This window comes from Pan troglodytes, chromosome 1 (assembly GCF_028858775.2).
Source record: "Pan troglodytes isolate AG18354 chromosome 1, NHGRI_mPanTro3-v2.0_pri, whole genome shotgun sequence".
Lineage (NCBI taxonomy): Eukaryota > Metazoa > Chordata > Mammalia > Primates > Hominidae > Pan > Pan troglodytes.
This window is the reverse complement of record NC_072398.2, coordinates 69,123,900-69,138,703: the sequence shown is the minus strand read 5'-3', so window position 1 is coordinate 69,138,703 and position 14,804 is coordinate 69,123,900. Positions and strand designations below refer to the sequence as shown.

The following is a 14,804-nucleotide window of genomic DNA, read 5'->3' as shown; positions in this document are numbered from 1 at the left end:
GGTAGAGCTGTAGTCCTGTGAAGATTTGACTTGGTCTGGAGGATCTACTTGCAAGGGGATAGCTCACCCACATAGCTATAGGCAGGTGGCTTCAGTTCTTTGCCACATGGACATCTATAGGATTGCGCTTGACTGCTCTTAGGACATGGCACCTGTATCCAAAGAGAGATGAGAATGCGTTTTATAGCCTAGTCTCAGAAGTCACATATTGTCACTTTCACCACATGTGATATTAGTTTAAAATAAGACTCTAAGTCCCACCATACTCAGTGGGAGAATAATTAATTTCCACATTTTGAAGAAAGGAGTATCAAAGAAATTTTGGATATATTTAAAAACCACCACAAGTGTCCAGCAGTTAAGTAAAGTAGGGCACAAAATTGAAGTTACAGTGATGATAGTAATAAAATTACTTATTAATGATTATATTAGGATTTAGGGAGTAATGAGTTTTTATTCTTATATTTTTCAAACTTTCTGTGTTGTTACATGATTTTTATAAAAGGCTAGTTCCTCTATATTCATAGGAAAATACAGTATTACTTATCACTGAGCTAACCATAGGCAGATCATGATCTTTCCCTTTGAGTTGTGATATAATTTTTTTCCTTTCTTTTTTTATTGTGGTAACATATACATAACAAAATTTACCATTACAACCATTTCTTATGTGTACAGTTCAGTGGTGTTAAGTACATTCATATTGTTGTACAACCATCACCACCATCCATTTCCAGATTTCTTTTCATTTTGCAAAACTGAAACCCATTAAACAGTAACTCCCCATTCTTCTTTTTTCCCAGCCCCTGACAACCACCATTCTACTTTCTGTCTCTATGTTTTTGACTATTCTGACTGTCTCATGTAAGTGGCATCATACAGTATTTGTCTTCTTGTGATTAGCTTATTTCACTTAGTATAATGTCCTCAAGATTCTTTCATGTTATAGCACATATCAGATTTCCTTCCTTTTAAGGCTGAATAATATTCTATTTTATATATAAATGTCATTTTACTTATTCATTCATCTGTTGATAGACATTTGGGCTACTTCCACGTTAGCTACTATGAATAATGCTGCTTTGAACATGGTTGTACAAATAGTTCCTTGAGCCTCCACAAGCATTTTGGTTGTATACTGTATTAGTCCATTCTCACACTGCTATAAATTATCCGAGACTGGGTAATTTATAAAGAAAAGATGTTTAATTGATTTACAGCTCTGCATGGCTGGGGAGGCCTCAGGAAACTTACAATCATGGCAGAAGGCACCTACCTCTTCGCAGGGTGGCAGGAGAGAGAATTAGTGCAAGCAGGGGAAATGCCAGACGCTTATAAAAGCGTTAGATCTCACGAGACTCACTTATTATCATGAGAACAGCATAGGGGAAACTGCCCCCCTGATCCAATTACTTCTACCTGGTCCCGCCTATGACACTTGGGGATTATGGAGATTACAATTCAGGGTGAGATTTGGGTGGGGACACAGAACCAAACCGTATCATATATCTAGAAGTGGAATTGCTGGATCTTACAGTAATTCTAATTTTACTTTTTTTAGGAACTGCCACACTGTTTTCCATAGTGATTGTGTCATATATTCCCACGAACAGCACACACGGGTTCTAGTTTTGCAAATCTTTGCCAGCTGTTATTATTTTGTGTGTTTTTGATAGTAGCCTGTCCTATTTACATCCTAATGGGTGTGAAGTAGTCATAATATAATTTTTAATGATTTATTTTTCTAAGGAAAAGTAATATTATAAGATTGATGTTCGGTGAATACTGATGTGATTGCAGGTAAATTGGCAGGATGAGGAGCAGCAAATCAAAAGAGGTGCCTTTACCAAATCCAAGGAACTCTCAAAGCAAGGATACTGTTCAAGGTATGATTTTGTTTTTTTAAACAGAACTTAATACCTCATTTAGGTCATGTGTATTAAATTTTGGTCTAATAAATGAAAATTATACCTATGCTTTGATTTATAGAAAGTGGATAAATCATTTTAAAATTCTCTTATATTTTAAATATACCTGGTGCTTCATGTTAAAAGGCATCCTATGGTAAACTGTTTTGTAAAGCAGGAATCCTTTTTTAAAGTGAACCAGTATATGTAAAATTTTTCAGAAATTCTGTCCTAATTTCAATAAATGATATAGCCCCAATATAGTTACAGACTTATAGGGGTACAGATAATAATAGTAACAGTCTCATTGAATTCTTTTTAAAATAATGCATTAGAGGTAATTTTGAGGCATTGATATTTTTTGAGGGAGATTGACAAACTAGAGTACATCTGGAGGAAGATTATTAGGTTTGTGAGAGATCTGGAAATCAAGTCATATGAAGAGTAGTTGGAGGAAGTGGAAATACTTATCCTGGAGAAGGATGACTTATGGAAAATACACGACCTTAAACTATTTGAAGGGTTGTTACCTGAAAGACTGAATGGATTTTACCTATGTTTTTACTGGTAGATCAAAATCTGGAATAGCTTCTAATCTTTTTCACATTGTATTATAAGATACAGTACAATATAAAATTTTATATTTGTTCAGCTCATTGGGGTAAACTGAGGATGCTGCTTTTTTTTGGAGCTGTCTGATACAGGTGTGAGTGGAAATGCCAGTCCAATGGTAGCAGTGTCTGTTTACCTTTAAACCGTATGTTGGGAATGTTGGCTTAATAATCTTATAGATAAAAACCCATTTTGACTCAATATAATAAAGCATTTGCTGAGGAATTGTTCTGCCTAATAAGGTAGTTTTCAGACTTTTGAGTGCATTTGGGAGCTTATTAAAATTCATATTCTGAGGTCTAATTCAGAGATTCTGGTTGATTGATATAGTAAATATCATTTTTTTCCCCAGCAGATATAACCACATCGTGGGATGCACTTTCTCAAACCAAGGCTGCTGTAAGTAGTTTTAGCTTCCATTTATTTATTTCTGGATTAAAATCAATTTCCTGTTATGATTGAATAGATTAAAATGTTTTCCATACTGTTCTTTAAATACTATATATTACTATAGAATAATACTATATATTATTATATATACTATATATAATATATATACACTATATATAATATATACACTATATAATATATATACACTATATATAATATATACACTATATAATATATATACACTATATATAATATACTATATATAATATATATACACTATATATAATATATATACTATATACAGTATATACTTATATACATAGTATATAGTAATATTATAGTATTATTATATATAATATATAATATATTATAAAATGAACATAAATGACAACTATTAAATGGTAAAGTCATAAACAAGATACTACTTTAGGAATTAGGAGCACAAGCACCATGCCATATAAACTATTAAAATTGGCTGGTTGCGGTGGCTTACTCCTGTAATCCTAGCACTTTGGGAGGTTGAGGTGGGTAGATAGCTTGAGCCCAGGAGTTTGAGATTAGCCTGGGCAACATGGCAAAGCCCTGTCTCTACCAAAAAACAAAATTTAGCCAGGCCTGGTGGTGTGCACCTGTAGTCCCTGCTACTCAGGAGGCTGAGGCAGGAGGATTGCTTGAGCCCAGGGAGGTCGAGGCTTCGAGGTTGCAGTGACCCTTGATCGTGCCACTGCACTTTAGCCTGAATGACAGAGCAAGACCCTGTCTCAATAATAATAATAATAATAATTTGTACTGTTTATTCACCTTTAATAAATTTGTTCATTTGGTATGTGGAAAAGAGAATTTAGACTGAATGCAGTGGCTCATCCTGTAATCCCAGCACTTTGGAAGGCCAAGGTGAGAGGATCGTTTTGAGCCCAGGCATTCAAGACCAGCCTGTAAAACATGGCAAAACCCTGTCTCTACAAAAGTACAAAAATTAGCTGGGTGTGGTGGCATGTGCCTGTGGTCCCAGCCACTCAGGAGGCTGAGGTGGGATGATTACCTGAGCCCAGGAGCTCAAGACTGCAGTGAGCTATGATCACACCACTGCATTCTAGCCTGGGCGACAGAGTGAGATCCTGTCTCAAAAAAAAAAAAAAAAAAAAAAAAAAAATTTAAAACAGAGGATGAAGGTAGGGCTTTGTCTATGTAGAAAGCTCATTGTTAGGGAGGAAATGAAGGAAACCAACTTCTTGAATAGACTGTGAGTTATTCTTCCTTTCCAATTTGGATGCCCTTTATTTCTTTCTGTGGTCTGATTGCTCTAGCTGGGACTTCCAGTACTATGTTGAATAACAGTGTTAAAAGAGTTACTTCTTTTTTGTATCAATAACAGGTTGTTTTTTTTCTCTTACCACTGAAGAAGAATGACTATGGGCAACCTGTTCCCATTTGTGTTCTGGCCAATCTTGTCTAAAGTTTAGGAATCCAAATTTGGCAGGTGATGAATAGTTCATTCAAAAGGAAACCCTTTTTTTTTTTTAATTTGCTCTCTGGGCAAATTACTTTCCTAATATACCCTTTTTTGTTTTCTATGCCACCTGATTTTGAATCACCTATTTCTTTACTAAGTATTTCAGTGATATTTTCTGTCCTCTAATCTTTAGAACTAGTTTGAAAATAAATCTGGAAAAGGTGTTATAACCTAGATTTGGTCCCAATGCAGAGTCATATTTTGGCCCTATAAATATAGCAATATATATTCTCTTTCTTCTACCTGAGCATTATGTTTTCTATAGTGTAGAAATAGTTTTTATCCCCCAGCTTAACTTAGTGCTAAACTAATTTAGAGTTTAGCACTAAGTTAATAACTGTTAATAGTTGTTTTTCAAAACTATTGGGTGTTTTTGAAGAACTTTTAAGGATGATAAAGGAATATAAGTAGGGGAGACAATCTGATGTAGAACTATTAATATATCAAAAATTATTCAAATTTTTAAAATACATTGGGATGCAAAAATCTGAAGGAAGGCTGGGCGCAGTGTCTCACACCTGTAATTGCAGCACTTTGGGAGGCTGAGGCACGTCGATCACTTGAGCTCAGGAGTTCGAGATCAACCTGGACATTTGGGAGCTTATTAAAATTCAGATTCTGAATTTTAAACTCCATCTCTACCAAAAAAAAATACAAAAATTAGCTGGGCATGGTGGTGTACATCTGTAGTCCCAGCTACTTGGGAGGCTGAGGTGGGAGGATCGCTTGAGCCCGGGAGGCAGAGGTTGCAGTTAGCTGAGATCATGTCACTGCACTCCAGCCTGGGTGACAGAGTGAGACCCTGTCTCAAAAAAAAAAAAAAAAAATCTGAAGGAAGATATATCAAAATTTTATATAAAATGTCTATATGTGATGGAATTTTGATTTTAATTTCATTTTTTATATTGTTTCTGTTTTCCTAGTTTTTTGTTGTAAGCATGTAATACTTTACCATTTAGGAGGAAATGCTTTTCAGTCATTGAGAACTTTGGTGGTTATAACCAAAAGTTGACTTATATTGCAGAGAGTGTATGTGAAACCTGAATTCTATCTTGTGAATTTTGTCTTTATTGTGAAACTTATTTTATAGACATAAAACTGTAAAACACTGTGGCTGTTTGAGTACCTATAGTCCTAAATTTTGGTTCAGGTAAATAATTCTTTCCTCATTTTTGCGTGTAAAATGCACAGGATATATTGCATAATGGTATGTCACATATAAAGTCAGATAATTGGCTGGGCATAGTGGCTCACGCCTGTAATCCCAGCACTTTGGGAGGCCGAGGCGTGTGGATCACCTGGGGTCAGGAGATCGAGACCAGCCTGGCCAACATGGGGAAACCCCATTTCTACTAAAACTACAAAAATTAGCCCGGCGTGGTGGCGCACGCCTGTAATCCCAGCCTCTAGGGAGGCTGAGGGAGAATCTCTTGAACCCGTGAGGTGGAGGTTGCAGTGACCTCAGATCACGCCACTGCACTCCAGCCTGCGCGACAGACCGAGACCGTCTCAAAAAAAAAAAAAGTCAGATAATTTACTACTTTGAAAATACTCAACAATTTAAAAAATAGATCAACATGTCAAATGGAAACTCTTTGATATTCTTCAGAATCTTACTGATTTTCTTGTCTAAATTTGGGGAGCATTGTGCCAGATGTTATTATAGCTAAAGTAAAAAATGATGAAAAACAAATATTATAAGAAAGGATTCCTGAGTTTTTTTCTACTTTGGAAAAAGGTATTGGGCAATATACTTTTAAATAACCATGTAAATTGATGGTAGCTGGATTATTTACAGAATTAACTTATGTCTTATGATGGTGTTTAAACTTTAGCTGAGACACATTGAAAATAAATTAGAAGTAGCCCCTACAAGTACAGCTGTGTGTGATTCTGTCATGGATACCAAGAAGTCTTCTACAAGCGCTACTCGAAAAATAAGTAGAAAAGGTATGTATGAAGTTACTTCCAAATATATACATATATTAAATATAAATTTTGACAAAACAGACAGCTAGATCTACAGGGGTGTGCCACCACACCTGGCTAATCTTTTTTTATCTTTTGTAGAGACGAAGTCTCTCTGTGCTGCCCCAGCTTGTCTTGAACTCCTGGCCTTAAGTAATCCTCTCATCTTGGACTCCTTTTAAAGTGCTGGGATTATAGGTGTAGCTACCACACTCTGCCTTAAATATAAGTTGTTGATGTAATAGTTTTATTTCAGTTTAATTTCTTCTTACAGTCTCGTGTTGTTTGCTTTTTTGTCAGAGACACTGGCATTTAATTTTTTTCCTTTGATATTTGGTAGCTATGAAGCAGCCTCATGTTCAGTAACCGTAGATGGTGTTTTCACCATCTTTTGACCAGGGACTTTAGCACTATTGCATCACCCTTGACAATGAGTTTTCATTTGTTTTTAGTGATGAGAGTTTCATTTTGAGGTTATATATGTCTGATTTTTTTTTTTAATTCACAGATATATAGCACTTTGGAAATGAAATTTAGTTGACTTAATGTATATTTTTCTTGGGATTTAAAATCATAAATGGAATCTCTTTCATATGGTGACTGTCATAAATTGATACAATGCAAATTTTTCTTGGGTTACCTTTTGTATTTTGATTCTGTGGTTTCTTTCTTTTCTTTTTTTTTTTTTGAGACAGAGTCTCACTCTGTCGCCCAGGCTGAAGCGCAGTGGCATGATCTCTACTCACTGCAACCTCTACGTCCTGGGTTTAAGCGATTCTCCTGAGTAGCCGCGCCACCGGGCCTTTCTAATTTTTGTATTTTTAGAAGAGATGGGGTTTCACCATGTTGGTCAGGCTGGTCTCAAACTCCTGACCTCGTGATCCGCCTGCCTTGGCCTCCCAAAGTGCAGGGATTACAGGCATGAGCCACCATGCCAGGCCATTCTGTGGTTTCTTAATTGGTGGGTGAAAACCTCCATGTCAGTACTCTCTACCTAAACTGTGATATGTATATATATATATATATGTGTGTGTGTGTGTATATATATATATACACTTTTTTTTAACCTGGGAGTTTGTTAGGTTGTATATGATACTTCTCTCTTAAGTGAGTGAGAGCCATGACAAAAATAAATTTTATGTGTAGAATTTTATTTTGCATTGTTTTCTCAGAATACAATTTCTGTATCAATGGAGTTACTTTAACAATTTAACCGAATGTTTTTCATGTACTTATATAATATCCAACTAGAGATACTAGAGATAACTTATATAATATCCAACTATTAGAAATAATAGATACCTAATTTTTTTTTTAAGATACCAGCCTAATTCAGAGGCAGTTGTATTTTATATTATATGTTCTCACAGATTTCCTTTTCCTTCAGATGGTAGATACCTGGATGATTCTTGGGTTAATGCTCCAATCTCCAAATCCACTAAATCACGAAAAGAGAAATCTCGTAGTCCTCTCAGAGCCACCACCCTGGAGAGTAATGTGAAGAAAAATAATCGTGTGGAATTTCGTGAACCTTTGGTTTCTTATAGGTTAGTATTGAGAAAAAAAAAAGGTATCAAATAGGTTTAGCCTGTAATATTTACAGTAAGAGTATACTTTGTTTTCTGAGTTTTTTATAGCACTCTGGTTGTGAAATAGTATAATACTCTAATATTACTACCTTTTTCATTCTCCACAAAAGATGGCTACAAAAGATAGTGCAAACATGAAATACTGACTGCAGTAGCCTCTTCTGCAGATAAATATTCGAGGGGGAAGAAATAGTAATAGTTGCCTCAAGCCACCTTTATTGTAATAAATATGTTTACTAAAACAAATTATTCCATCTCTGGAAGTGTGGCTTTTTTGTTTCGTCTTAATATCTCAGATCATTTATTTTATATAGTGAACTTTATATTGCTTACTTTTTTTCTTTTTTTTTGGGTAGCATTAATTAGTCACATAAAATTCCTATCTTATTGAGAATGTGAGTTGATTTATTGTTTTATTTTGTTGCCAATGGCTTTCAGCAACTTAGATGTTCAAGATTGATGTATGAATTTTGATAGCATAGATGATATAAAATGCTTTGCATTTTTGTTAACATAGCTTAAGATATTCAACTGATAAACTTACAGAATTTTGTATTTGAGGGACACTTTACTAATGATTTCAGTGCATTCATGCTCTTAGTATGGCAAATATTAATAAGTAATAAACACTGGGCCTGTTTTTTTGTTTCATTTGTAAGCATTTTTTGGTGTTTTAAACACAAATCAAGAAGTTTCATGATGATACTTGGTAGTTCTAGGTATATGTTTGTACTCTTAAATTTTACATACCTTGAGAGATGGAGATGGACTGTCAGTTCAATGTTTAATATGTTGCATTTGATGCAATTTTGAATTATCTCGGTGGAAATTTTAAGTAGGCATTTAAAAAGTTGGGTAAGAATGTATCTGGGATGGTCAGGCCTGAGAATATAAATCTGGGAGTTATCACTAGTATCGAAGCACTAGAAGTGCTGGAAAAATTATAGAAAGAAGGTCAGGGGTATAATCTGGGTAAAGTTCAGAGTTAAAAAAAAGAAGGGAAAAGTTTGAAGAAGAATAATCGAAGTTTAGAATCTCTAAACACACAGATATTAAGCAGCTTGCCTAGAGACATAATCATTACCAGAATTGAGACTGAGTTGCTCACTTTATATTTATGTTCAATGTTCTTCCTGTAAATAATACTACTTTACATTTAAAAGTATGTAAATTATGGTTTTTTGTTTTTGAGACAAGGTCTTGCTTTGTTGCCCAGGCTGGAGTGCAGTGGCATAATCATGGCTCACTGCAACCTCCACCTTCTGGACTCAGGCGATTCTCTCACCTCAGCTTCCTAGCTGAGGCTTACAGGCGCTAGCTACCATGACCGACTAATTTTGTTTTGTATTTTTGGTAGAGGCGGGGTTTCACCATATTGCCCAGGGTGGTCTTGAACTCATGGGCTCAAGTGATCTGTCTGCCTCGGCCTCCCAAAGTGCTTGGATTACAGTTGTGAGCCACTGCAGCTGGCCTGTAAATTATGTATCTTTTAAGAAAAGAAAAAATACCCAGAAGATAGCTGTGAATGGAATACCCTCCACCTGGTGGATTCCATTCCTCACTTAAAACTCTTATTACTTTCTGTGGGAAAAATGACCAGATCTGTTTCTACCCCACTCCCATTTTCCCAACCTAGTTCATCATCCCTCTCTGCTCCCAAAGTACTGTGTAACTTCCTCTATTAAAACATTTTCAGGTTGCATTATGTTTTGGTTCCATATCTGCCCATTAGTCTATCTAAGGATGTAAATCTTACTCTCAAGGCATTAGCTTAATGCCTAGCATGTACTAAATATTAAATAAATATTTTTTCCTAAAATATTACCAGGAAAAATTTCAAATTTACAGAAAAGTTGAAAGAATTGTATAGTGAACATCCTTATATGTATTCAGTAAATATTTAATGAGTGAGTGAATGAAAGACTGTATGAAATTACTTTTTGTTGGGGGGGTGTTAATTTTCTGTCTTCTTTTGAGAGTGGGACATGGTACGTAACCTAACATTTTATGTTTTATTTTATTTTCTGCATGTGCTAATTTTAGAACTAAATTATTTTAACTGTGAATTGTTGCAGTCTTGTTAATATAGTGAAAATAATCACGTTTAGCCTTGGTCTCTGATGGTAGCTACAGGACTCATTTCACAGCCCTATCTCTTTCTTTTTTCTTTTCCTTTTTCTTTCTTTCTTTCGTTTTGTTTTGTTTTTTTTTTTTTTTTTTGAGACAGTGTCTCACTCTGTTGCCCAGGCTGGAGTCTGGTGGCCCAATCACAGCTCACTACAGCCTTGATCTCCTAGGCTCAAGCCATCCTCCCACCTCAGCTTCCCGAGTAGCTGGGACTACAGACAGGCGCCACCACTCCCAGCTAATTTTTGTATTTTTTGTAGAGACAGGTTTTTGCCGTGTTGCCCAGGCTGGTCTCATACTCCTGGGCTCAAGCAATCTGCCCACCTTGGTCTCTCCAAGTGCTGAGATTACAGGTGTGAGCCACCACACCTGGCGATCCCATCTTTTTCCATAATCAGCCACTCAGAACAGGGTCTAAAGTTTTCTGGGTTATGGACCCCAGTGAGAATCTGACAAAAGCTGTAGACTGTTTTCTTAGAAAAATGCACACGCTCATATGATCTCAGTAGAAACAGTTACTATGTTATGTTGTCGTGGCCTTGAGAATCTTTGTAGTACTTAGGGTTTTATGCTTTTACCTGAAATGCCCTAGATCAGATCAGTGCTATACAATAGAACCATTAATGTGAGCCACACATGTAATTTCAACATTTTTAGTAGTCACACACACAAAAGATATTTTACATTCCTAAATGTTTAGAACCCAGTATGTAGCTTACATTACAGCAGCTCTTAATTTCGATTAGCCACATATCATGTGCTCAATAGCCATATGTGGCTAGTGGCTGCTGTTTCAGACGTTCAGGTCCAGCCTGTTGTTAGGTCTGGTTTTATAATTTTCTTGACTTTTGTTTTCATGATTCATGTGCTCTTCTCACTGCTGAAACATTTGTCTTCATTAGCCTCCCTTTTCATAAAGTGCTTTCCTAAAATAAGGCTCAGCCAGGCACAATGGCTCACACCTGTAATCCCAGCACTTTGGAAGGCCGAGGCAGGCAGATCAACTGAGGTCAGGAGTTCAAGACCAGCCTGGCCAACCAACATGGTGAAACCCTGTCTGTACTAAAAATAGAAAAGTTAGCCAGGCGTCATGGCACACACCTGTAATCCCAGCTACTCGGGAGGCTGAGGCAGGAGAATCGCTTGAACCCGGGAGGCAGAGGTTGCAGTGAGCGAGATCGCACCACTGCACTCCAGCCTGGGTGACAGAATGAGAATCCTTCTCAAAAATCAATCAATCAATCAATCTAAAATAAGGCTTATTAGAATGACATGTAAAATAAAAATAGTCTCTGGAGGAAGATTTTTGCTAGTGTTTCTATGAGCAGAGAATATGGACTTGTGAGAGGTACTTTGGCTTTGCCCAGCCTTCTATGCTTACTCCTGATTTTCTAGATATGCTTTACAAAGTTTGAAGCTGCCAAAAAGTACTTTGTGGTTAACAGATTTAACATTACTAACCACATTTATTTGGAAGAAAATATTTATTGTACTTCCACTTTATTTCTACCCCAAGTCTATTTATTAATTTGGTTCCTTATTTAGAAGTGACATATATGAAATGCCGTTATTTGAGAACTTTTTTCTCTGGTACTTAAGATTTTATAGAGTAGCAAATAACACATTTTATTGACAAATGTCAAGTGAATACCCAAAGTCAGATTATCATCCTGTTTTCTGGAGTTCTTAGGAAATCTCTTTATATATCTTTTGCATATTTCTTATTTTATAATATGCAGATTGTTATTTAGATTATTTGCCATTTTACTTGATAGAGGGGGTATTGAGCCTTGAGTCATAATATTATTAATGGTTATTTTGCAATCTTTAACTTACTGGAATTTCTAGGTTTTTTATTTTTTGGTTTCTAATGCTAGCTTAGAGTTCTCAGTTTGTATGACTGGTTTCAATTTGACTAGTTTTTGTACTTTTATGAAAAGCTTTTAAAAAGATTTAGCTTTAAAATTGACAAGTAGAAACTACGTATGTATAGTGTACAGCATAATGTTTTGATATATGTATACCTTGTGGAATGGCTAAATCAAGTTATTTAACATGTATTACCTCATTCTTATTTTTTTTGTGGTGAGAACACTTAAAATCTACTCTTAGCAATTTTCACGTATACAATATATTATTAATCATAGTCACAGAGCTTATTATTTTTTATTGTAGGGAAATCCATGGTGCACCTTCCAATTTCAGTTCCAGCCATCTGGAATCAAAGCACGTATACTGTGTAGATGTTAATGAAGAAAAGACTGAGAGCGGTAACTGGATGATAGGCAGTCGAGAAGAACGGAATATACGGAGCTGTGATTTTGAGAGCTCCCAATCATCTGTCATCAATGATACAGTTGTTAGGTTTTTAAATGATCGACCAGCAATTGATGCATTGCAAAATTCTGAATGTTTGATTAGGATGGGAGCTTCTATGAGAACTGAGGAAGAAATGCCTAACAGAACAAAAGGAAGTGAGAATAATTTGAAGCTTTCTGTGAATAACATGGCCCATGATACTGATCCAAAAGTGTTACAACTAACTGACTCTTCTCCATCCTCTACTAGTACTTCTAATTCCCAAAGATTAGATATTCTAAAGCGGAGACAACATGATGTCAAACTGGAAAAACTTAAGGAACGGATTAGAAAACAGTGGGAACACTCAGAAGAAACAAATGGCCGGGGCCAGAAGCTGGGTCATATTGACCATCCAGTAATGGTTGTTAATGTTGATAACTCAGTAACAGCAAAAGTCAGAAAAGTGGCAACAGCACCACCTGCTCCAGCATATAAAGGTTTGTAATCAGTCTTTATATCTTCCTCTCCCTGCTTCTTTGTTCTTCTTTCTCCCTAGGGTGTATTTGAATAGAGAGGATCACCTTTAGAACAGGATGTTATTCTTGACTGCATAAGCACTTAGGGAGGCCGAGGTGGGCGGATCATGAGGTCGGGAGATCAAGACCATCCTGGCTAACATGGTGAAACCCTGTCTCTACTAAAAATACAAAAAAAATTAGCCAGGCGTGGTGGTGGGCCCCCATATTCCCAACTGCTCGGGAGGCTGAGGCAGGAGAATGGTGTGAACCCGGGAGGCGGAGGTTACACTGAGCCGAGATCTCACCACTGCACTCCAGCATGGGGCGACAGAGTGAGACTCGGTCTCAAAAAAAAAAAAAAAAAAAAAAATTATTTCAACATACATGTTAAAAATACAGATTCCTAGATCCAACACTAGTCCTAAGTCAGATTTTCTGGGGCTGGGGTCCAGAATTGGAATTTTTAATTAGTCCTTCAGGGGATTCTTGTGGTTTGAGAACCACTATATGAACATTTACTAAGTTATACAAATAATAATTGATACTATTTTCAGAGAACTGAAAGAATAATGCCTTTATGCTGCCATTGTATTTGGATTGTTATTAGGAATTATTTCAAAAGTAATATTTAAAAGATAACTCCATTTCCAGTAAATATTTGAGTACAGAATATTTTGGCACTGGCATTGATCCTGTTGATATTTTAACCTTCAACTTTTAACGTGAATGATTTACCATCCTCATATTTAAGGAAACAATATTTAAATCACATTTATGCCAACATTGGTAGATTTTCATTAGAAAGTGCTCTTTAGAGCTTTTTTTTTTTTTTAAAGCCAACTCAAGTTTTTATATATGGTGGTTTTAAGGGGTTTCTATTTTTCTATTTTTATTTTTATGTTCCTGAAATTATTTTCACAGGGTCATCCATGTAAAGTTTTTAACGAAGGGCTGATTTCTTGATTAGTTTAATTCATGTTCGATTTTTGTTATTTAAACTTCTGCCAGAGTAGCCTTTTTAATGTTTTTGTGGGTATTTTTTCCAGTTTTAGTTTTTGTATACATGCTTAGGCAGATCAAAATATTATATAATAATTTGTTTCTTCTATTAATTTTTTATTTTTTTATTTTTTTATTTTTTAGACAGAGTCTCACTCTGTCGCCCAGGCTGGAGTGCAGTGGCATGATCTCGGCCCACTGCAACCTCTGCCTCCCGGGTTCAAGCAGTTCTGCCTCAGCCTCCCGAGTAGCTGGGATTACAGGCACCCACCACCATGCCCAGCTAATTTTTGTATTTTTAGTAGAGACAGGATTTCAACATGTTGGCCAGGCTGGTCTTGAACTCTTGATCTCTGATGATCTGCTTGCCTCAGCCTCCCAAAGTGCTGGGATTACAGGCGTGAATCATCACACCCAGCCTGTTTCTTCTGTTAATTTTAAGTAACTAACAATCTAGGGCACTTTTTTATTGTAATCAGTTTTGTTTTGTATTTCTGTATCAACTCTAATTTTTCTCTAACAAGTTTTGCAGTTTTTTATAGTCCTAAGGCATCTTTAGTCATTTTTCTCTAAAACACATCTACTGCATACAGTTTTCGCCAATTATTAGTTTTTTGTATTGTTTACTATGTTTTTGCTAGTGATCTTCATTGTGAATTAGATAAAATTGGATAATTTGCATTTCATTCTAGCTAATTTGTGAGAAAATTGTGATCAATTCACTTTAGAATACTGAAGAATTGCCATTGTCCAATATTATAATTAATAATATTTTTTATTAATAACAACACAATTCTCTAATATTTTTCTAGTCATTCGTGTATCACATCTATACTATTGGCACAGCACATAGCAAATGGCGAGGTCAAAATATTCTTTG

The 14,804-nt window shown here is 35.8% G+C and overlaps 1 protein-coding gene across 16 annotated transcripts in view; it reads left to right on the top strand.

Annotated features, from left to right (window-relative positions):
- Nucleotides 1-14,804, top strand: part of CEP350 (centrosomal protein 350) — a 159,586-nt gene that overhangs the window by 29,407 nt on the left and 115,375 nt on the right. For 12 of the 16 annotated variants that reach the window (XM_063810731.1, XM_009439246.4, XM_009439235.4 and 9 more), the window contains exons 2-6: nucleotides 1,801-1,886; nucleotides 2,872-2,918; nucleotides 6,258-6,372; nucleotides 7,778-7,937; nucleotides 12,282-12,904. In XM_063810731.1, the coding sequence (XP_063666801.1) occupies nucleotides 1,814-1,886; nucleotides 2,872-2,918; nucleotides 6,258-6,372; nucleotides 7,778-7,937; nucleotides 12,282-12,904 (1,018 nt within the window). In that variant the 5' untranslated portion in view covers nucleotides 1,801-1,813. The remainder of the gene's footprint in view (nucleotides 1-1,800; nucleotides 1,887-2,871; nucleotides 2,919-6,257; nucleotides 6,373-7,777; nucleotides 7,938-12,281; nucleotides 12,905-14,804) is intronic. The other 4 variants (XM_054656347.2, XM_054656344.2, XM_009439208.5 and 1 more) reach the window with 1 other exon arrangement.